The 24,490-nt window shown below is 38.3% G+C and overlaps 1 protein-coding gene across 6 annotated transcripts in view; it reads right to left on the bottom strand.

Moving 5' to 3' along the window:
- The window catches only part of PDE4D (phosphodiesterase 4D), a 1,110,708-nt gene that overhangs the window by 544,634 nt on the left and 541,584 nt on the right, over positions 1 to 24,490 (bottom strand). Inside the window, exon 1 of one of the 6 annotated variants that reach the window (XM_036845550.1) lies at positions 11,538 to 12,783. The exons of the other annotated variants lie outside the window; for them this stretch is intronic. Coding sequence (XP_036701445.1) covers positions 11,538 to 11,584 — 47 coding nt within the window. The 5' untranslated portion in view covers positions 11,585 to 12,783. Of the gene's footprint in view, positions 1 to 11,537; positions 12,784 to 24,490 lie in introns of those variants that run through there. 6 annotated transcript variants of the gene reach the window in all.

Consider the following 24,490-nt stretch of genomic DNA (forward strand, 5'->3'; position numbering starts at 1 on the left):
ATATATACATATGTGTGTGTGTGTGTGTATATATATATATATATATATATATATATATTTTAACTATAGGATTTCATTTATGTGATATTTGGTAAAAAGCAAAACTATAGAGACAGAAATCAGATTAGTGGTTATTGGGGGCTGGAACTGGGAGAGGGGCATAAAAGAAACTGGGATAATTATTGCATGACTTTGTATATTTGCCAAAACAAGCAACTTATGGGTGTAAAAATAATCCATGGGAAGTATGTCTGATAAAACACATTTTCTGATTTAAAAAAATAAAACTAAACAATTGTACATGGAGAGTTGGGTCATATTCAAGTAAGATGTTCAAGGATTGAAACTATTGCCTAAATTCTGTGTGCTTAGCACAGTGTTCTTAATAAATGCCTCATAATTTGAGAAGAAAAGTCTTAAAGATGGATATATTTAAGGGTATATACAAGGATATGTATAGTGGAATAAGAAGGGAAGAAACATTAATACTAACAGAAGCTGACGCATATGCATTAGACAAGAAAGGCAGAGGCCAGGTGAGCAGGGCCTATGCTGTGTGGTGTACAACACAAAGCCAATACACTCTCTAGGCAAAAGAAGAGATATGAAGGAGACAACTTTTTTAGAGCCTATCTTGACAGCGTAAGATGTATGAAAAGAGGAGACAAGAGCCATACATGGAGGCTGGGCCATGTCTGAGAACTGTATCATGTATTGTCAAAAAATAATTAAAATGTAATATAAATGTTATAAATGAAGAAAAGGACATATGTTATAAATAAAGATATGGACTGGCTGCAGATTAATTTACCCAATATTATCTTGCCAGAAAGAGAAAACATAGACATCTTCAAAGAAAGAAAGATTCCTGTACATAAAAGTGAATGAACTGGTTATTGGTTTTAAAGAAATAAGGAGTATCTTAGATAGGTGATTTGGAATAATAGCATTTGGATTTCGTAGATAAACACAATTCAGCAGTTGGGTGCCTCTGCAAACTCGGTTAAACTCTCCTGAGTATCAGAAACCAAGATGTGTGGGAATTATTTATGTTCAAGATGAAAATTTTTATGGAAATTTCTAGAAGTTTTCTAAGGGTTGGTGATTCTTGTCGAGGTTAGAGAGACGAGGAGAAATGCATTATTCCCCATAATTCAAACTCAACCCAAGGTGTTGTCTCTGGTACATGCCGTAAAGTTCCAAGAATATGATACAAAAGAAGCAGTTTAGTCTTCCAAACGATCTAGAGCCTAGGTTGGAAGGGGCCTGCCGCTAGACTTCTAGATTACCCTTGGCAAGCTGTTTAACCTTTCACAGCCTACTCTCCTAATCTGCACGATAACAACAGCCAGCATTTATTGGTTCCTTACTGAGTGACAGGTGTTCTCATTTAATCTTCAGGCCACCCAAAGAAGTGAGCACTATTGATTACCCCTATTTCGCTAGTGGGAAAACTGAAACACAAAGAGAGGTTAGATAATTTACCCAAGGTTACACACCTTAAGAAGTAGATAACACACCCTTTTCATGGATTTGGGGGAGGATTAAATGAGATAACGTATATAGAAAGTTTAGTCTATACTTGGCATTAATAACCTCTCAAATGTGATATATATATTATTATTATCTTTATTATTTTAATAGCATAAGTTCCCTTATTTCATCTCAAAACTTGGCACAGTAACATTATTTGAATAATGCAAAAGGTTATTGAAGTAAATAATACCCAACCATACAATTTTTTGTTACTCATTCTTTTCTTTGCACATACTCATTAATTGAGGAAACATTTATAGAGTACCTGTGGGTGTAGCAATGTGCCGGAGCTGAGGATAGAAAGTAGAACAAAGTGGTCTAGGTGGCTAGTCTCATGAAGAGAACGGAATGTCATTTGTTACTGTGAAGTCTCACAGGTTAGCTTGGTCACAGGAAGTTCCTGGAAGCAACATGTGCAGGAAGGCCGAACGTGGCCAATCTTTAAAATGGTGACATCTTGATCCACCAGAACATTTCACTTCTCTCAGAAATCAAACTTGTCTGGATTACTTTCTAGAAAATGGGATTTTTCCACAACTATTTTCTTCTTTTAGAACTCAAAACTGCCAAGACTCCAATGCCATACTTTATGACTTACAAGAGGTCTCTTCCACTACTCTCAGTAATCCTGGGGTCTTATCAATTTGCCCATTATCAACTTGCTGAAGTTTCTTCTCTAAGACATCAAGGGCCTCTCTATAATGTTGCCAATTATTTGTTGTAAATGTACTAAGCAAACACACATACACAAAGCAACCCAACAACTACGGATCTGATACTGAGAACTCCACCCCATGTTACTTCCTTAGACTAGGTGAAGGCTGGATGAACAAGGATGAGCTTCAGACTTTTGACCCAGAGAAGAGTTGGGAAGATATAAGGGACACATAAATGGTACGTGAGATACATTTTCTCAATTACTGCTGATATCAGCATTAATGAGCATAAAATTGCCATCTTACCCATGAACAAGGCTGCTATTTAACGTCGTGTGTAGCAAAGCACCGAGCTGATCTCCCTGTGTGAAGCAATTATACTCCAATAAAGATGTATTAAAAAATTAATTAATTAAAAAATAAAGTTGCATGTAGAAGGAATTAAGCTAAATAGCTAAGGCTGAGAGGCTAAGAGTTGTCTACAGGAAGGGCCAAATACTTCAGAAAAGCATTGGAGTTCAGCCCCGGAGTAGCTTGCGGACCAATGTATTATTTCTCAGCATTCCCTTTAACTGAAGGACAGTTATGCCTAAACAAGCCAGAAATGAGTACATGGATAAGGTAATCTTTAGAACTGTAGGTATTTTTATAGCACCACAGCGATCATTTAGTTGAACCTCCTCATCTTCAGATTTAAGAAGAAAAACATGAGGACTAAAAAGGAGGGCAGAATGAAGTTTCCTTATAAGTGACTAGGACTGCTCAGGACCTTATTTAGAGCTTTGAAGCTGAAGCAGAATTCCCAGACAGAAAGCCCTGTACAAAGTAATCGTGAGCACGGGACGCCAAGGATATTAAAGAGGAAGCTCTGCTGACCTGGGAGAACATTCTAGTGATTAGAAGAGAGAAAAGGAATTCGTAATATCTCCCAAACTCATGGTACACGATAGGGTTTATAATTATGGCCTAAAAAAATTATAAGGCTATTTAAAATGTTCCCTCAATTTACACCTTATGTTTGTTATTTTTCCCCCTGAGGTATCATGGAAACATAAAAGAGAATTTAAATTTATAAATATTTAAACTAGGTTATACCAGTTCTGGTTAAAGTCATATGATGTTTTGTTGCTTTCAGTAAGTTTCTCGGAGACTGGTGACACTTTCAAGTCAACTTCAGAAGGATTTTGAAGAAATCTTTGTAAAAGCAGGTTACATATATATGGATTTGTGACATTACAACATAAACCACTGAAAGGTAGGCGCCCATTAAAAAGTGAGCAAAGTTGAATCATTTTGCCTTCTCTTCTCACTGTGATTTTTATTCATTTGAAGGTAAAACTCAAGGCAAAAACCTTAGAACTTCTGTTTGTCACCCCAGAGTGATTTCCCTGCAGCTTAGGAAATCTCACAGGTCCCAAATCAGGTCACGAGACTGGAACTACAGTCTAATTAACATGTTCATAAAACAACTTCCACACTACCAAGGAGAAGACAACAATGATAAAATCAATTCTGCATTCTTTGGAATCCCTAAAACACAATCAACAGGAGAAACTGTAATTGCAAAACAGTTCCTAATTTAGTAGTTAAGGATTGTTTCATTTCTGTCACACCGTTGTCCGTTTTCTTGACAGAATACTTTGTGAGAGTAATTTTAAAAGCAGAGTAAAATATCCTTCATTGACTCTATATATGCGTTCAGCATCGCTGACTCTTTCCAACTCACTGGACCCTCTGACACCTCCCCCTTCGGTAGCCTTTCCAATGCCAAAGAAACTGTCCCATAACCTGACTCAGCTCCTCCACCTGCCTCTCCATGGCCCTCCCTCTGAGATCTGATCTTGACCTTGAATTCTACCTTCCAAAGAAAACAGAGGGCATGAGACCAAACCGCCTCAAGTTCCCCTGCTACCTCCCTAATCTCTACATGATCTGCCTCTGTCCTTCCACACCTCCCTCCTATCTTGGAGGAAGTCGTGTCCTTCACACGTTGTCCAGGGCCTATATCTGGATACTTCCTTTGGGACGTGATCCAGACCCTTAAAATTACCTGGTGTTCTTCACTAACTACTGGGTCTTCCTCCCCTTTTTCCCTCTTCTCTCCTCTGCTCTCCTCTTTCTGTCCTTCTTGTCCAAAATTTTGAAAGGAGTGTACACTACTTTTCTGTGCTTTTATAACCCCCGAGGTATAACTCCCCCGCTTAAACCACTCTCCAACGTGTTGCCAATAATTACTAACTCTCAAATCCATCAGATATACTTTTAGTCCCTCATTTCTAGACTTCTTTAAGGTATTTAGACCAACCAGTTTAAAGGAAGGTGCATCTTCCTTTAAATTCCCATAAGATTTTGTATATTCCTGTATTAACATGTTCCCCACTGTTCTGTAATCATTCATTTCTGTGGATGTTCTCCTCACTAGTCTATGAGTATCTTCAGGGCAGGACTGTTAGTTATCATATTTATCTGGGCATCCCCTATGCATAAATAAATCAGCATATTCTAATCCACGTGTTCTAATCCAATTCACTAAGAATGGCATTTTTCAGCAGCTCGGGTATTAGGCTATTTTGTGATTAAAATGTTTCTTTGGCTGTTTCGCATTAGCTCTGATTGTAGAAAATGTTAATATTCTTTACCTGTGCAAGAAAAAAAAAATTCTAAAGACCTGTAATTAGAATATTGGGAAGAAAGTAACAATGATGAAAGCAAAACCCAAACCTTGTATGATTTTTATTGGCAGCAAAGTACTCTCATCTGACCGTCACAACCGCCTTTGAGGTAGGGGTGGAACCCAGGTCAAAGGAGGATCACTGCCCAAGAAAGAGCTCGGTGAGTGAGGCTGAGTTCATCTCTGCTCTGTTGGTTGAGGCTGTGCACAGAGGAAGGGGTGCCTCTTGCTTTGCACAGAGGCTCTGCCCATTCACCAAGCGCCACTGTCTGCATTTTCAATTCATCTGCCTGAAGTGTATCCGACCAAAGAAGCACCTTTCCCTAATTCACAGAAAAAAAAACTCATAGGCCAGAGTGGCCCCAGGAACAGGGGTCACTTCAAATTCCCTGTAAAATTTCAAGGAAACACAAAAAGATCTGCTGACATGGCTGAAGTACAGGTCATAGTCCTAACATGAACAGGAAGGGTTTCTCAGGGAAAGCCTTTGACATTCACTAGGCACCCCGTGTACTTCCCCAACTTGCTAACTAACAGGGAATCTGCTTATTTTCTCTGGTCTTACTGCTAATCTATTTTCCAGAAGGTCCACAGACCGAATGCTAAGGCATCTGCCACAGAACAATATGGTGAATCAAAAGACACTGGGTTTTAAAATGAGGCTAGACCTGGTTTCAGTGGGTCAGCTTTCCGAAGTAATAGACATGTGACCTTGAGCAAGTTTTTTACCCTCATTACTTTCCTCACCTGCAAATAGGGGTTCAAATAAGACTCACCTCTGAAAGTTATCATTGCCATTAAAGGATGTCGTTTATGTGAAAACATGTGGCCTGGGTTCAATCAGTGTTGATCTCTTCCATGAAATACACAGCAGTTATATTTGTTACCTATATTTAAGAAATTCACCCGAAAGACTTTAGCATGTCATGTTTACCAGTCTAATAAGTTATTCTTACCAATGTGCTATGAAAGTTCCTTTAATGGTCTACTCTTCAAAATGAAGCAGGTAAATATCCACTGAATTGTTTTCAACAGGTAAAGAGCTCTGAGAGCTTTCACAAGGTCACACAAAGCAGTAACACCAGAATTACAGTTAGAAACCTGGAGGGTTTTTGTTTTGTTTTGTTTCGTTTTTCTCCAGCCAACAGCCTAACATATAGAATCTGGATTATCCATCTTTGAAACCAAATATATATCCCCAAATTTTACACAATATAATCGCCAGTTGAAATATGTTGTCTTGGGTATGTTTATAGGCTGGTATTTCTGTAACAACTAGAAACACCATCTAATAGTCCATCAAGTGGTGGTAAATAGTTATAGAAGTTAACTTTGGCCTGGCGACACTTTGGAGCTATTGCAAAAAAAAAAAAAATAGTGGTATGATTCTATAGCTAGCCAGGGTATTTGTGAGCACGAATGTCTGTGGGGGGTGACTGAAGGCATAGGGGGAAGGGGTGAAGTGCAGCTATTGTTCAAAAAAGAAAGAAAGAAACTTCTAGCCTGAGGCAAGTGGGAAACTGGTCGTTAAATTCCCTCCTTGGGATCTTCCTCTCAGAATTCTGAACTAACTATCTTCCTTTCTTCCCTTACTTGCCTGTTTTTCTTGGAACCTGGATACCTCAGCAGTAGTGGAAGTAACTCAGTAACAGTCAGCTAAAATGAGTGCAGAAACAAGGTGGTGGAAAGTGAAGAATTCAATAGAAGCAGAACATCCCAAATCCACAGCTAATCATTTTCATACGATGGAGAATACTTTCTCCCTGTCTTCCTTTTGTAGGGATTGTCTGACACTTCCCTGTCCTGGGCCACCCACTTAGCCCAGTGAGGATGTAACCTATCATCAGTTTAAAGTACACAAACTGTGTCACTACAGCGGAAAGTCTGCTGCAACTGAAAATTATATTTAATTTTCATAAGTTGTGGGCACACTGATATTACTGATAGAAACTTCCCTCCTCTGTCATACCATTCCTTAATCAAATTTTTTTAAAACTGTAAAAAATGAATTTTCATTTTCATGCTTAAATTATAAGGTATTGCTAACAGAAATTAAGGAGGCTATAGCTAGGGGCACTAAAAGACAGTAAAATAGCAAGCCAAGAGAAAAAGTATACGTTTAATAGGATGAATATTTCATCTAAAAGAAAATCTTTGCTATATTATATCTTAACCTGAACTTATACCTTAAACAGTGGCTGATTTTGCTATTGAGCCCCAGGGATCTGTGAACAAGATGAGCTTGTGTAATTATGAGCTCTACCTAAACTTTACTGGCCATAAGTGTTTACAAACAAATTGTATGTGGCCATAACAGGGATTCAGAGTCAAGCTGAGAGTTTGATATTTGCATTCTGGAATTTCTGGGTAGTTCTGTCACCCAGAGGAAGACATGCTACTAAAGCAAGGTCAGCCATGACCTGAAATGTCATTAGAAGACAAGCAGACACTGGCAGAATTTTAGGTTGACCAAAATGAGCAGAGCTCTGTTATCTTGCATGAGACTTAATACATTTTGTCCTTCAAAGCATACAGTCATCGAACGCAACACTTCTCCCACCCACTAAAGCTCTCATAAGACAAGTGAGAATATTATATGTACAGGCCAAAACATAAACTCTGGAAAATGCAATTCTGGGTTGAGTTCCTGTAGTCTTGACATATAAAGAGAAGAAAAACTTAAAAGATGAGACTCTAACAGGCTAGATAAGAAGGACTATCCTTTCATTAAGAAGCAGGCCATCTTGCCTTTCTCTGATCTCACTGGATTTGCTGTTGAAATTATATATGTGTGTGTGTGTGTGTGTGTGTGTGTGTATGCAATATCATTGATATATTTATATCATGCTTCATTCCATAAAGGAATTAGGTCAAAGAAAAAAAACAAAACGAGTTGGTATGTGAGTTGAACCCTTGGTTTACAGAGGAACAACCAAACTGTGACCTGCTAGATTAAATCTTATTAGGAACCAGGAAAGGGCAAATCCAATGAAAGGATGTAGGGGTCTAGAAAAGGGAAAAAGAAGCCTCAATGTTGAGTCAAAGTGCTATAATCACCCCATTTTGCCTCTTGATGGAAGTGACCTCTCAGCGTCACAAAGAGAGTTTGGTAAAAGTATTTAAACGTGTGAGCTTTAAAAAGTTAAATCCTAAGTGTCAAATAAGCGAAATAGTTAATCACCATCCACAGTCACTAGTCCCAAATCTTGCTCAGGTTTCCTCAGAAGAGCCCACAGAGAGCACCACAGGACAGTCTGCCCGAGCAGGGGCCTTTGGCTTCTATCTCCCACAGTCCTCTCTCTGAGTCCTTGGAGTCCATCATAAAAAGGATGCCAAGGTATTTCAATAAAATGCCCTCCTAAATTTTATAAATGTCAAATTCAATTGCATGCAACTTGGCCCTGGCATTTCTGGCATGAAATTACAGAGTTTTTATAAATCAGATTATACAGAGTTGTTATATATTTTAAGTAAGGCAAAAAGCTGCAAACACATGCTAGGCAAACTATGTTATGTCCCTCTTATTAGATCCCTGCATAATGATTCCATGTCATGATGCTTCTAAAGAGTCCTCTTAATAGCTACGAGATGAAATTTAAATTCCTAGAAAGCTGGCTTGCATTTCCCTTCTTCCAACCACGCAAGAAGACCCATTCCTGAATTGCCAGGCTACCACTATGTTCTCACAAGTAGCCAGAATAAAAAATAAGGGCTATGTGGTACTTATTTACCTAGTGAGGTGAACCCTTATCTTTGTTTGGCTTGGCAGTAAAAAGGTTGAAAAGTGTAATGGAAAGAAGCCTTCGCAATAAAATCCTCCAGCAAATTTTTCTAACGTAGCTTTCAACAGGGAAAGCACATTCTTCTTACGACTCTTTTAGCTCTCAAAGGGTAGTGTTCTATTAAGACAAGTAAAAGACCACTTATTAACTGTAACTTGGAACCATTAAACGATGAATCTGTCGTACTATTGCTTAATTATCAACACACTAGCCCCAGGGCTGGAGGATGAGAGATACAGTAGGAACTCTACACCTAGGCTTCTATTGGAACAATTACCTCTGATGAACTTTTGAGGACTCCTCATGGTTCTCCTGCATCTCAACTTTCCCTCCTTCTTGCTCCTTTAAAAAGCAGAAGAGAAATAAGTGTGCACCTCTGTACCCTGCCTATCAAAAGGGTTTAGAGCCTTCATAGAGATTAGTTTGTGAAACCCGAAGCACACATCTCCTTTAAAATGTTTATTACTCCCTGGCATTGAGCTGTTGCCAACTTCTGACCTACCCTCTTTGTGGGGAAAAAAAAAAAAAAAAAAAAAAGACCTGCATGTGAGAATGAGGAAAGAGAGACTTTGGAGATGCAAAGGAGAACAACTTGCCAAATCCTTTTTTCTTAGCAGGATCATTCATGAGCATGGAATCCAATCCAATGGGGGGACTCTTACAGTAGGACAAAGGGAAAGAAGGTTTTCTGTCAACAAACACCTAGAATCTCTTACCATGGTATTGAAAGGTGAGGTTATAAATAAGAAAGAAACAACAATTGGGGAAGTTGAGCACAACATTATTTGGGTCAACTGGAAAAAGCCACCACCTTCTTCCTTTGAGTTTAACATCTTATTAATGAATCCTTCTAAAGGGCCCAGGCAAGAATAGATACACAGAACACTCACATTCCACCGTGGATCTGTTTGGCCACAATAGCAACAAATTGGCACCTCATGCAGTGAAATGTATGAAGGGTTACCTAGCTTCAGGCACAAAAGAAAACCACCAGGGCTCTCAACTTCTCCGTAAAGCTGTCAAACATATATGTTACAGATCTAGAGGAGCATGAATAAGCACATTTGCATTCTTTCAAAAACTATAGAGTTGACTAGCTCGTTTCTTTCTAGTCAAAAGCAGAGGTGAGGTAAATGCAACAACAACAACAAAATAAAAGGTGGTTATAATGTTAGGCATTCAAAGAGTACCTTGCATCCTTCCTATTGCAACATAAACAAATAGACCCAAACAGCAAGGCTTAGGCAGAACAAAAACTGTTGCTCTATAGCAAAGTACACTTTATAGAAATGAGAATGGTAATTTTTTTCCCTAAACAAATCTTAATAGGTACGAAATTAACCTTGAAGGAAGGCATAAGAAATCGATGGAAAAAAAAAAAACAAATTGACAAATACCTACTATGTGCCAGGGACTGTTTCCAGGACCTTTTAATCTTAGGGTTTAAGACTATTTATGTGACTGTATCAGTAAGAATGACAAAGACCTCATTGCTGATGCCTGACCCTCACCATCAGGTCCAGCAAAGCGATGGCACCAAAGCTCCCCCTGAGTCGGGAACTCTGATGATGCACTTGGAAGTGGGCCACTGAGGTTTGCAGGCATGTCACCCAGACTCCCTCCCAAGCACGTTAGACACTGGGGACAGTGGCTCTGGGCGGCAGAGAAGGAAGATACGCCACAGTGTCGATTCTGGATGTATCTGATATTGATAGAAAATGAGTACCTGCCCAGTGACCGAGGAGGTCACTCACCCTTCTCTGTAACTGATCTTCATCTAACAAGTTAAAATGTCTGTAATAAATCAGTAGGGGATTTTGGTGGAGCCTCAAGATATCAGGACACTTTCATTTGAGACACTGCCATAAAAGCAACTAGAAAACCCTTAGAAACCTGTATTTGATGTGTATCACTTCTCCTAAGGCCAGCCAAAAAATATACCTGAGAAATATACTTTCAAAATGAGATACATTGCAGTATCCAAACCAAACCATGTTCATAGCCCCAAAGCCTTAAACTGTGCCTTTATCATGCATTCACAAAGTTTCTGCTATGGGAAATTGAATCCAGTCAACCCTAAAGGTGTGGTGAAACAAGCAATTTTTAAATAGTGAGTTTTGCCCTTATACTACCCTCAGCAACTAGTTCCTATAAATGTCTAGTCATAAACTCTAACAAGAAATGGTACATGATGTCACATGCCCAGGGACCTTAATTCATTACTCTGAACCTTAATACATGACCAAATATCAATGCACTAAGCAAGTTCTATGAGAGTCTGAGCACCTCATGATTCATCTGTTAGAATTCTATGAAATTGGTTCATTCTGGTAGAAATATTACTTGAATAGTTAAAATATTCCTTTAGTGTGGGGCACCAACACATCTTAATGTCATTTTAAAACTGAGTCAACATTCTAAGTTTTCCCTTAACCTTCTTTTGGAAATTTACAAAGATCTAAGGCCAAGCAAACTGGCATGAGATGTCAGAAATGCATATGTGTCCTTTCCCAGGGAATTTTCAAATAAAAGAAGACAAAAGAGCAAAAGTCAAATCCCAAACCTCCCTTTTTCTTTTACTTATTAAATAGTTGCCATTCTCAAAGTTGCTGTGGCTGCTTTTTTTTGTTCATTTTTGTCTCTCAATGAAATCAGTTAGCAATTGTCAATGCCCTCATACCTAACTTCTTATTTGGGATGCTTTTATATTAACAAGAAATTTGTTTTTGCATAACCATTACTTTATCAGGCAGCATTTGGTTTTAAACATGTTTTACTTTTCATCCTCATTTGAGACCAATATTCTTTTTCAAGACAAACCCACCTCTGGCACCTGTCATGGAATTTTATAATTCTGAGTTTTACCAACTGAAGGGGATATCGATTACTCACCATATCCAGGAATGCCTTCTAAAGGGGAAATTATTCACGTGCATCATGTTGGCAGATCTTCTGTCATTAATATTTTCCTTGTCTCGTATGTTACATGTAGTGATTTTCAAAGATGAATTCCAACTCTCCTGTTTGAGCAGCTATCATGGGCAATTATTGATTGCAACAAGTATTGAATTCCCAAAAATCCCACCCCCCCCGAAAAACAAAGAGCAACAACAAAAGCCCTTCCAGGGTTTGAAGAAAGAAACATCACAGAGTACTGCAGGTATCGGTCCACCCATTTAGGTTCCACTAGTTAGTCAACACACTAAAATAACCAGTTCATTCGCTAATCCTAAATGGTGGCAAATATTGTCCCAGTAAAATCCAACTGCCTAGAGTGGAAATTAATGCATCCTTGCAGGAACGACTCCGGAATGTGGGAAAAAAGGAGTCAAAAGACAGTTTCTTGTTATCCTTGTTAAAGAAGTGTTAGAAGGGAAATGGGAAACTTCAGGTTGCTTTGCCATGCTGTCCTTTAGAAATGAATACTGCTTTTTCTTCTTTCTTAGGCACATATTCATGTGTGGTCACTTTAACGCAGTGCTGCCTTCTGAGACGTGTCGGACAAAGACCTGGGCAGAGGGGCTAGCAACCATGTATAACCAAAAGCCAACTTCTCTCCCCAGTCTCAGAATTGCTGGTTTTCAACTGCAAAAGTAGGAAGGCAAGGAGCAATTTCTGCTTTGCAGGACAGGATCCCCATGAGCTCCCATCATGACTTCAGAAGGTGCTGTCAGGAGGAAATTCATTTCTGCTGCCTAACCCCTTAATAAGGCTGTTTGCTCTCTTTCAGTCAAATGACTAAGCTATTGATCCTTTCCCTGCAGAAACCCCTCTGATTTGTTGTTATCAAACCCATGTGCGGGCTTTTCATATTTTGCCTGGGAAAGAAAATGAATTTTCACAGCTGCAAGTCAGACGTTGTCTAAGAATTTCTTCCCCCGCTGTCTTTCTCTTCTCTTTTTTTCTCTCTCTTTTTACCCCCAATTCAATTTCCCAGTAGGTGTCATTTACTCAGATGCTCTCACAGCTTCTGAAAGATTCTCACGCCCGAGCTATACAGACCTTGCATGCTTTTAAAACACAATGGCAACAGGCTCCCACTGGGGTCCCCCAGCGCCGAATTTCCAGCAGAACCTTTGGAATCGTCGCAGCCGCCTCGTCTGCCCTGGGCTGTGCCTGCCGGCGGCTCTGAACGGCTCAGGACACTTGCAGGCTCCGTGGTACTGTACATTAACTCTGCAACAGCCCGCTCGGCTGCAGAGGCTGCTGCCCGACAGGGGATGTGCTGGCGTCAAGGGGGCCCTCTAGGTGGGTTCCCAGACACTGCAGCGCGCCTCGCTCGCCTCCAAGGAAGAGCCGACCAAAGGGGTTAAAGGCACAGCTCGCCCCAAAAAAGCAGATTTCTTCTTTCAGTCAGTGATCACCAGGCAAGACAAGCTAAGCAGCGAGAAACCTGTAAATAACCTCCCAGGGAAATGACACCTTGAACAAACAGATATTAAGGAGGGAGGGTTTTTGTTGGCTGGGTTTTGTTTTTCCCCTTTTTACCCAATGAAAAGAAAGGAAATCAAAGAAGTCCAGAGAGAGAATTTGCAAATGACAGGGTTTTGGTCACTTCGACTCTCTTGTTTTTAAAACACACAAATGCTGGGGAGGGGGTGCCTTGCTGACTTGACGATCTGTAACCATTTAGCTACAGATGACCACACGGTCATTTTTGGACAGGAAATCCTCTGGAAGCCAGTTCTGCGGAAGTCGGTTATATTTCAGTTGCAATTGCGCATGCCATAAAGCTGCTCGTTTGATTAAGGGGTGTGTGGATTTGAGGCGTGCTGAGATAAAGCCTTGCCATGCCTACAGTGGCTGTTTTGCATTTCCTCAAGCTTCCCCCTTTGTTGCAAAATTGTTCAACAATCCCCTGAAAGCACCCCATCGCTGTTGATGCCATTTTGGAGCAAGAATAAAATAGTAAACTCTGGTAATAGTAGGTTGGCAGTTAAATGGTGTTTGTTGGAAATCAGGAGGAGAATGGACTTTACAGTAGCAGTGTACTCAATATTAATGTATCACTTTTTACTTAGGTATTTAAAAAGCCTGTTATGCAGTTGCTTATTATTAAATGGAATACTGGCAACATTTAATACATCATGCTATTATCTTCAGCTAGGATTTCCCCAGTGAGGCCCTGTCACAGCAGAAAACATTACACAGAGCTGTGGGGGGAGTGGGGCGTGGCATTTCCCACAAATTCAAAACCAGGTATAAAGAAATTTGCTCGTGAAAACTGCCATGATTTGGGGAGTTTTCATTTTGATCAAACGATAATCCTAATGAAAGTATTCCTGGCCGGAGGAAGAACTGAGTGATTCATTTAAAAGCAATTTGAACTTGTAGGTTCAAAAAGATGGTACCACAGCTGCAAAGGAACTTGAGAATATTTCCTGGGATTTCCTGTAGCCTAGGCAGTGTCCTCACGACCTCTTTTTGCTGAAGGGAATAAATCTCTTCCATAAAGTCATTTGTGATCTGAACCAGAAGACTTCAGTCTGAATTGTTTTTAACAAGCTATGAATGCTTGAACCGAGCATCACTGAGTAATTCAAAATTTGATATTACATGAGATATTTAAATATTATTATTTAAGAGCAAGGAACACTTACAATGTCCCAGCCTCTGTACTAAAGTTCTATACACTATTATCTCATTTAATCCTCACAACAACACTATCAGGGATGGATTATTATTAGCCCTGATCTACAGATGAGGAAATTGTGGTGCTCTAGGATTAAGCAGCTTGCTCAAGGTCAAACATCTAGTAAGAGTCACAATTTGAACCAAGAAAGTCTGTCTCCAAAGCCTGCCTGCATTACCACTATATTTTGGTGCCTCTGCTGTACATAAGAATACCATCTTGCATTAGTGCTATGCTTCTAAAATTTTATTTTTACAGGTATTATTTTAGCCTCACAGAACCATGCTGAGGAGAGTAGGACATTGATTATGACAACTTTGGAGATGAATTTCCAAAATGATAGTATTTGCTCATCATCACACATCATGTTTGTAGTAGATGTGGAAGAAAATTCAGATTATTTGATGATTATTTGACAGGTTAGTGTTCTTTGATGATGATGATGATAGAATGATGGATATTAACCTATTTCAAAACCAATAGTTAGTTCTCACACTACATAAAAGAGTAGGTCTCCATGGAAAGTAGCAAATACAAAGATTTTTTTAAATGATATAGAAATTTATTTTCCCTTGTAATAAACATTTATTTGAAATTTCCTTATTTTTTACTTCATTCTACTCTACTCTGTTTGTATGCCAAAGTGATACCCATGGGTGAAATAATACCAAAAATATCTCTGAATCTCTCTCAATTACCACACAGTTCAACATTCAATACTTGTTAGCTATGCTTCCATTTGTGGGCAATGATATAATAAATCACTTTAAAAATTTTTTAAATGTAAATAATTTAGTCATCGGCTTACTAGAGGAAATGTAAACTTAAAATATATGTAAACTAAGAGGAGAGTTCGACTGAATATTTTTAAAGTAAACTTTTCTTGGCTTTTTGTTTCTATTTTTATAGATGCAACTGTCTAGAATAAGGTATAACAAATTAGAATGAAAGGACACACAACTGAGAAGCTATGATAAATAGTAGAAAAGCCAAATTGCTGCCTGAGGGACAACAAAGAAAAAAACGTAATTTACTTCACAGTTCAGGGAACCAAGACTACATATTAATAAGCAATCCTAAACTGAGTATTTTGAAAACTCAAGGCAACAAACATATATAAAAGAATGGGTTTGCTTAGAGAATAGAAATAGCTGATTTCCAGCATCTTTATTCCATGTATATTAGAAACAGGGTCTTCAGAGTTACGACCGCTATTTTACAAACTGATACTTCACAAGACTTATTTAATATTTCACAAATGTGTGGTCTTCATGAAACAACATTTGGGCAGAACTAATAGGTTGGCAATTTGAAAAAAAAAGTTCTCAAAGATGAATAATGTTGATGGACTAGGGTAATACAAATCTGTCTTTTCTACTAAAAGGTAATCATCTTTTCATGGAACTTCTAAGAAATATAGGAGTAAGCATAAAAAATTACTTTTAATGGTAGATCTCAGCCCCATCATTTCAATCAGTAAAGGAGCTCTCATTATTAGCAGGACACCATAGATTGGCACAAACTTCCTACAGCCATGGTGTAGGCTCAGATCTAACAACACAAAGGCTAGTCATCTTCTCCTTTTTAAAAATTTAATCCCAAGATAAGCACGAGAGTATTCGGTCTTTCAAGGATGGACTCACATTAACTATCCTCATAGGAGACTGATACAAGAAAAAAATTTAAAAACAGGATGCCATTTTATTGATAAAGTGTAAACTACAAACTCCGAGCAAACTGAATACTCTAACATTTTCATGAAAGACTGTTTACTGTACTCAAAGTCAGAGAAGAATTAACTAACCAGTGTCCCCATGCCCTTTTCCTATAATTAAAGTCTCTTTCTGCCGTGGCTAGGGGGTTTTGCTCCCAGGGGTGATGGTGTTCAAACTAAATTCCTGGGAGTCCTGTGGTTTTGCAAAGTTGCCTCAAGCCCACTCAGGGCAAAGGGAAGGCCGACTACCTCGTACTGTTTCAACCAGAGCCCCTCTGCTTTTACCTGTTTTATACCTAGGTTTGGTTTGAAAAGGGGAGTTCTTTAAAAAATGTTTACAAAAACATAAGAGTAGGAATACAAAATTAACACTTTTTAGGCAAAGTCTTATCCCTGTATTGTCAGTTTCAGGACTCCATTCTCTTCAAACCCCTTCAATTTCACAATGAGTTTAATACAAATGATTAAGTTATATCTTTATGCTAACGTAAGCATAGCATAATAAAGACACACCCTAGTCCAAACCTTGTGTGTTTCCTAAAACTCTTTAGTCACTTATCTGACAGTCACTTATCTGATGTAATGACTTAACTCATTGATTTTCCCGAGTTTCACTTTCAGAATGAAATTTTAATTTCAAGTGTTAAGGTGTATCTTTCGGTCACCATCACATTTTGCTATAAACAATAGCTACTACCAATGATTGCCTCTTAAATAACTTGGGTGAAATAAAATTAAAACTCCTGTAGGTTTAGATACGGACAAGGGTCTAAAAAGTATTCTGTGATTAATCTTCTAGGAATCCTAATTGTCATTTCAGATATTTTAGAGAAGCTTCCCATTCTTTAAAGAGGCTGGTTAACTTTTGCATAAAAATATTTATATATACAAATACCTCTGCATAATTTTTAACATGTTCTCTATATTAGCAGTATGAGTATGTTATAAATAGAAGATAAATAGAAGATACAGTCACTTGGATACCTTGGGGGATATGACTTTTTCACCAAAAGCCAAAAAAGCAAAATATTTTTTAAATTGTCTAATAAAAATGAAATTTATGTGTACTTTTTGCTTATGCATGTGCATGTGTGTGTAAGTATACATATTTTTGTTCTATGTATTATATATATATAATATCATCAATTAATAAACAGGTGAGAGTAGCATCCCGGTACACAGAATGAGACGCAAGATGACTGCACATTCCCCACCCCTACCTCCGAGTAGGAAAAGAACATTCCAGACCAAATTCTCTCTCGCACTGCTGCAGAAAACCAATCCCAATCCCAACAGTGTCTTTCTCTGTGTATTTATAACACCAAAAACGTTGCTGGCACTCAGTAAACAAACGTTAACTAATGACCATGTTGATAGTGATGACTTCCCACTTCTGGCAAATTCTAGCAAAGCCTGAAGGCACACTGTTCAGCACCTTTATAACTGAAATAAGAGGAGATCTTTATGAAGCCATGGTTTCAACCGCTAAGAATCAGGGAACTGGGTCATGTTTCAGCAAGTTGCTAGTTCATTCAATTTCTACATGTTCTTATGACCAAAAATACAACCACCAACAGAAAAGTGAAAAAGAAATTCATTAAACACCCATTTTGATCACCTAAAACCAACAGATGCTTTGATGGAAATTTTCATGATTTAACTAATATAACAAGTCATTTTGGATCCATATAGCCTAAACAAATCTTCTCATCTTAAATGATAAATAAACACACTTACAGGACAAAATTCTCATACCATCAAACACAATACATTTCATAACTGGGATATTTAGAAAGCTTGCTAAATTCCACTATTAATATCTTTGAAAGTAGAAGTATTGGAATAACTAATGCTAGGATACAAAGAAAGCACTTACTATCGATTACTCAAAAATCAAATGTGGAAAAAAATCTACAGCAAGTTTGAAGAAGAAAAGTTCGAATTTGTATTCTTTCTTAGAGTCTCAAGATGTGTGCCCTTAATTTCAGGTTCTGCCTTTCACTTTTTGTGTAATTTTGAACAACTCACTAAAACTCTGTGAGGCTCAGTTTCCTTATTGTAACAGAAATAATAGCAAATTTATAGGTCATTATAATTTTTAAATTTCTGGGGTAAATTATAGAAAACACTTTGTAACATAAAGAGAGCTCCTTAAATGTTGCTCACATATACTTTTAATTCAGTCATTAGAAAGTGTAATAAAATATAGATTCTTCACATGGTCTGCGATTTACTTAAATTAAAATGGAAAAAAAATGGAAACAAAAACCAATGAGATAGTATTGGAAGTCCCTTCTGAAATGAAATTATATTTCATTTCTACCTTAAACTTTTCTAAAAGCTTTGTATCATATTTGTTTCAGAAATTTAAAGGAGTAAAAATATTTCTCATGTAATAAGATAAGGCCCAGCTTCAATATATACCCATGTTTCTGGGATAGTATAGATTTCTAAGAATGACTTGGAAAAAATATCTGAAATATTGGTAGGTGAAAAAAAAAAAAACCCTCATGTTTGCAGCCTAATATTTTTAATATGAATTACTTAATATGAATTTAAATATGCATGTGAATATAAATATATATTTATGCCAATGTAGAGGAAAAGATCTAGAAGGATATACACCAAACAACTGACAAGCTAATTACCTCTGAGATAAGAAAGTAAAAGTAGGCCTCATTAAAAAAAGGATTCTCACCTTTTACTTTACATATTTCTGAATTGATTAATCTTCTTAATGAGAATATTTCTATGTATTATTTGCATAACTGAGACACCAATGAAGAGAAAAATATACCTAGTATTTATTAAGGAAGAATAGTCATTTATAGTTAATATCAATATATTGGAATATCAAACCCAAGTTTCTAATATTTGTCAGATAGAATCTCTGGTAGACTTGAAATATCTAACGTCAAACCTCAAAGCCAAACAGTTAAATTCAAAATATATATTCAAGAATTCAAACACTGCACTAACATCATTAGCTAAATCAATATCAAGTCTTAAAAAGAGAAACGAATAACTGATTATTCTTTTTCCACGTCCATACAAACACTGTAACTGGGGCCAGAAGTAGTACTCATTCAGAGTTGGAACCATCGACATTAAAGCTATATCTACTTGCAAAATGAAATATCTGATCGCACATCTTGATAACAGGATGTGTTTATTTTACTCCAGCTCAAATATGTAAGTATCTGCAAACCTGAAGATTTCCTAACTCCTTAATTCTGATCCTACTTTGTATCTGCTGGTATATTTCTTTTAAAAAACTTAAGGTAGTTACGTACCTACTATAGTAGTAGTATTGGGTTGGCCAAAAACGTTCATTTGGGTTTTTCCGTAACAACTTACGGAAAAACACGAACAAACATTTTTGGCCAACCCAATATACAGTATATATGTTTTCTGGTCCAGGTAAATCCAAGAAATTATTTTTACCTACTTTTAGAATGGAATAGGATGGATGGTCTACCATTTATATTTTCAATCTAATTTATTGGTTCTTTAATATTCTGGCAATGAATCACTCGTGGTCCTGGGTTTAAGGGCTTTTTTAATTGTAATTTTGGGAGGGTATATTTTCATAACTATTTTCATAGGAAGTTAAAAGAAGCTGCATCAAAATCTGCAAATCACATGTCATTTAAAATTCAAAGACCTCAATTACCGCTTCCAATACACACACACGCTCCCACTCACACACCATTGACAGTTAACTAAGTAAAAGCAATTATGACTATGATATTTAAAAATTATATGTATATATTTATAATGTAGATATTACATATACATATAAAGACACAATACATATGTATTGTTATTTCAGCACATATTTACTGTATGAGGACATTGCTACTCCATTTTTTTTTTCAGTTATCTTTGAAATAGAGGGCTATTGATCATCATAAGAAGAGAAATTCCATCAGGGCACTGGGATTTTTTTGGTTGGTTTTGTCCCTGTGGTATCCCCAGTGCCTAGAATAGTGTCTGGTGCATAATAAGTGCTCAGTGAAATATTAGTTGAGTGAATAATTATCATAAATGAATCAATCACTATACCAAACATGATTATTTTTGTCTGCCTACAGCTCTTTCTAAAGAGCTTTTCTTCCCTACATCCTTAGTACCCTTATAAAACCTGACTGCAATAGGTATGAAAACTTGACCCACTAGCACCTGATTCATTCACTGGATAGAAAACATTAATATTGTATATTTGGAATGTGAATGGTCATAAGAAAATAGGGAATCTGATCAGTTCCAGATGAGCTTGAACCAAAATGTTATGTGGACTTAGGGGCTGAAGGCATTTTGGGTCAAGTGCAAACTAATGACTAAGGAAATTGTAGCAATTACAGATAGAAGCAGGCCAAAGAGCTGAAACACAGAGACAAACAGAAATGGATGATTATACAGCCACAGAAAGAGGGGTTGCCTCAATTCTTGAGTTTTACAAATCCAACAAGACCCAGTTCCATTTTGTTTCCGTGATTTTCTGTATCTTTCCAGTAAGTATATTTCCTCCTTTTTCACAGAAGCTAGTCTAAGTCAGTTTCTTTTTCTTGCAATCAAAATCTTGACTAGACGAGTCACCATATAAGAAATTTTATGTTGCTATTCATAAATCCTTTCCCTCTCCCCCAAAATAAAGCAATTTAAAATTAAGGCTATATTGTAATAGTGAATTAGCCAAGTGAATTAGCTTGACATTGAATTGATGGTTACTCGATCAAGGGGCTTAAATTAAAACACACATACACACACACACACACATACATACACACAAAGGAAAGAACAATTAATGTATCTACATCTACATCCAAATGCAGGGATTCTGGAGAGAGCATCCTTTTTCTCTGACTGACATCTATTACAGTTCCAGTCAAAATATTAGCTTCTTATTTTTCTCAAACCCCTTTCATCATTTTATTCACTGAATGTTCATTTGTTTCAGATAAGGAGGCAAAAGACAGAAAGAGAGAGAGAGATTAAGGAAGGAGGAAAATAGCGTGATTTTTATTAGCTTTATGGAGGAAGAGAATTTAGTACTTGAAAGGCATAATTCCTTTTTAGGGAGAAAAAAGGGCATTCATATGATTATTTTAAAATAATCATTTAACAGTTTTAAAATATTAAAACATTGAAACCAGAAGTCAATATTTTAGAATAATTGTTTTAAAGTCATTTTGATATAATTAATCAAAACATTCTTTGCATTTGAGTGCAAAATAAATTCAAGGCTAATTACTAAATCCTAGTTGCCTACTGTAGACAGATAACTCCTCCGTCACCTAGCATTCAATACCTTCTGCTCTGCTGTGTTTCTTAATGTTCTGACTTGGAGGAAAATCCATAATGCTGGGCACTTGAAACTATCAACTAGCCTGCCTCTCTCTCTAATTGGCATACTCCACCCCTAAAAACATCACTGCAGACCACACAGCTCACCTAACAGATACAAACAGGCAAACATAAACACCATGTCCAAAACTGAATGAAAAAGAAAAATACTAATATGTGATCTAATTGCCTAGCCATGTAGCTTATACTTTTCTCTACGGGAAGCACATCATATGAGCAGGGAAGAAGTCAATGTGAAATGTAACATGATTTCATCTGCCGTTTTTAGTTCTGAGGTTTGTAAAATGGATAAAGACACAAAAGAACTTTAAATTTTTCCACAAAATGAAGTAGCAAAGCTGATCAAATAGTAAGTTTACTTTGAGGATTTCTCCACTCTTCTCACTGACCCTTCCCCTTCAGATTGCTGATGGAACAGGTAGATGAGAATCTGACCCTTTGTCATCAGGATTCTCAGCAAGCTTCCATGATTTTTGAAATGCCTGCTTTATTTTTAAAAGAATCGAAGTTGCACAGGAAGCAGGAACAAAGTTAATGAATAAACTCGTCACCTTTCTCCCTCTGCCCAACAAATACCCACTGATTAGAGGCACAGGCCATTTGGATGAGGCTACCATAGTGTGTCAAGGGTTGGAATATTTTTGTTCCTGAAGGAGAAGGATCAAGCCATTGTTGCAACCCAGAATCCCTGGTGACTTCTCCTCATGGGCTGTACCTTTTGTGAGCAAGTGACAATCCTAAACTCCCAGTCCTAAGGAGTCTGAAAGGAAGAAGAGGAGAATAAAGACAAGGGCAAGTGAAAGGCAGTGGAGCGGGACAGAAGGGCACTACCATTAATACTAACTTTCCCATTTCCCTTGTTTTTCACAATGACTTACTGCTTCTTACACCTTTAACACAGATCTTCTTTGAGATTCTTCCACTGGCACATAGGTGTTTTAAAAATCAGAATATTTGCTGGACAGTGTAAATAATTTTCCTTTCAAATATTAGAGGACGATTGAAAGGAGAAACATGCACCTAGAGATACAAATGTGATGTGATATTGTCAGGATATTAAAAAAATGTTTTTAAAGAGTATTAATATTATAACAAAGTCATTGAAAATAAGGACATGTGATATGTATTAAAAACACATTTTAGGGCTTCCCTGGTGGCGCAGTGGTTGGGAGTCCGCCTGCCAATGCAGGGGACACGGGTTCGAGCCCTGGTCCGGGAAGATCCCGCATGCCGCGGAGCAACTGAGCCCGTGCGCCACTACTACTGAGCCTGAGCTCTAGAGCCTGCAAGCCACAACTACTGAAGCCTGCGCGCCTGGGGCCCGTGCTCCACAACGGGGGAGGCCACCACAGTGGGAGGCCCGCGCACCGCAACAAAGAGTGGCCCCCACTCATTGCAGCTAGAGAAAGCCCGCGCGCAGCAACGAGGACACAATGCAGCCAAAAATAAATAAATAAATGATAAAATTTAAAAAAAAAAAAAACACATTTTATTTTGGTTTCTCACTACCCCTTTAAGTTTAATTTATGGAGAAAGTCTCGTCACTTTTCTGGGCAATCTTAGGCAACAGAGAACTTTATATTCTCTTTAAACCATCAACTCAGATTCTATTCAGATATTAGAATGTCCCTTCCAGGGACTTCCCTGGTGGTCCAGTGGTTAAGAATCCACCTTCCAATGCAGGGGACGCAGGTTCGATCCCTGATCGGGGAACTAAGATCCCACATGCTGCAGGGCAACTAAGCCCGTGTGCCGCAACTACTGAGCCTGCGCACTCTGGAGCTTGCACTCCACAACTAGAGAGAAGCCCACATGCCACAACAAAGAGCCTGTGAGCCGCAATGAAGATCCCGTGTGCCGCAACTAAGACCCGACACAGCCAAATAAATAAATAAATATTTAAAAATCGATAAATAAAAATAAAAATAGAATGTCCCTTCCAAACTGTACTCTGAAACTCCAAACTTGATTTAACTCACATCTTCGAGCTCCCAGCTGGACCCACTGCAGACTAGCTGCTTGCAACAGGGTGAGTGGGTGAGGCAGCGGTAAGGTTTATCTCCCCCCTCCTTGCTAGCCTGACTTCACAGCTGTTGCTACTGACTCCTCTGGGGTCGGAGAGCATGCAGAGAGGTGATGAAAGGAAGGAGAAGAGTTTTTTTTTGAACGAGCACTGTCCTAAGATGGCATCTTGCACTGGGGACCTGGCAGATGTTGAAAGCTGCCTCTTTGTCTCGTGGGCACTTTTGTGGGTTCATCAGCCGCATCCCCACTGGTCCCTCTGGTGACAACTCCTAGGACCCAGGAAGAGCTTGTGTTCAGAGTGCTGCTGGTTCCTCAGCCCCCCACCAAGCCCACGGTTTTCTAGGGATCCAATCCTTATAAACCCAAACCCTTGCTGTTGAAGTCCAAGTGCCTTTTGGCTCAGGGCCAGCTCTCTCTCTCACGTGCAGTGTACACCCGGTCCATGGGGAAAATTCCCACCATCGAATCCTCTTTTTCTGGGCTTGATGTGAATGAGATGACTGCAGCCCCCTTTGAGGGAAGAGAGGGTAGGGCTCATAGCACCACCCAGTTAACTCTTTCTATAAAAGATGAATAATAGCTTTTCATAAGTTGCACTTCCTTTCCCCTCTCTGAACTCTGTTATTGCCTTGATCTGAGTTAAGGGCCCTGGTGTAAGTGGCCCAAATGTCATGAAACTGACTCTTGGCCACCTATTTTGAAACTTGGAATCTAGGACGGGCACCACACTTTGGAATGTGGCTATTGTACCTCAGTGCCTTTGTTGAAACTTCGGTTTTAACATTTATTACCATGTGATTAACACCATGGTTCCTTTACCATTGCTGGTAAACCACTCAGCGTCCACCCTCCCTCTTCCTTGCTGGCAGAAACGCAATTATTTTTGCGGGAATTTACTTTTTGAGGCAGCTAAGTACTCAGAGAAAGTGACTCCCTGCCCAGCTCAGGGGTAAATCCTGAACAGTCTAATCCCATTTTCTGGCCAGTAATTCCTTTATGTCCTAAGACCAAACTTCGCCAAAGAGATATAAAAGGAAGTCAGCTGAGATGACTTCCGGGAGAAGCGTTTCTTAAAAAGAGAAGCACAAAGAAGAAAGGGTTCATTTT

Source organism: Balaenoptera musculus, chromosome 3, assembly GCF_009873245.2.
Source record: "Balaenoptera musculus isolate JJ_BM4_2016_0621 chromosome 3, mBalMus1.pri.v3, whole genome shotgun sequence".
In the NCBI taxonomy this organism is placed as follows: Eukaryota; Metazoa; Chordata; class Mammalia; order Artiodactyla; family Balaenopteridae; genus Balaenoptera; species Balaenoptera musculus.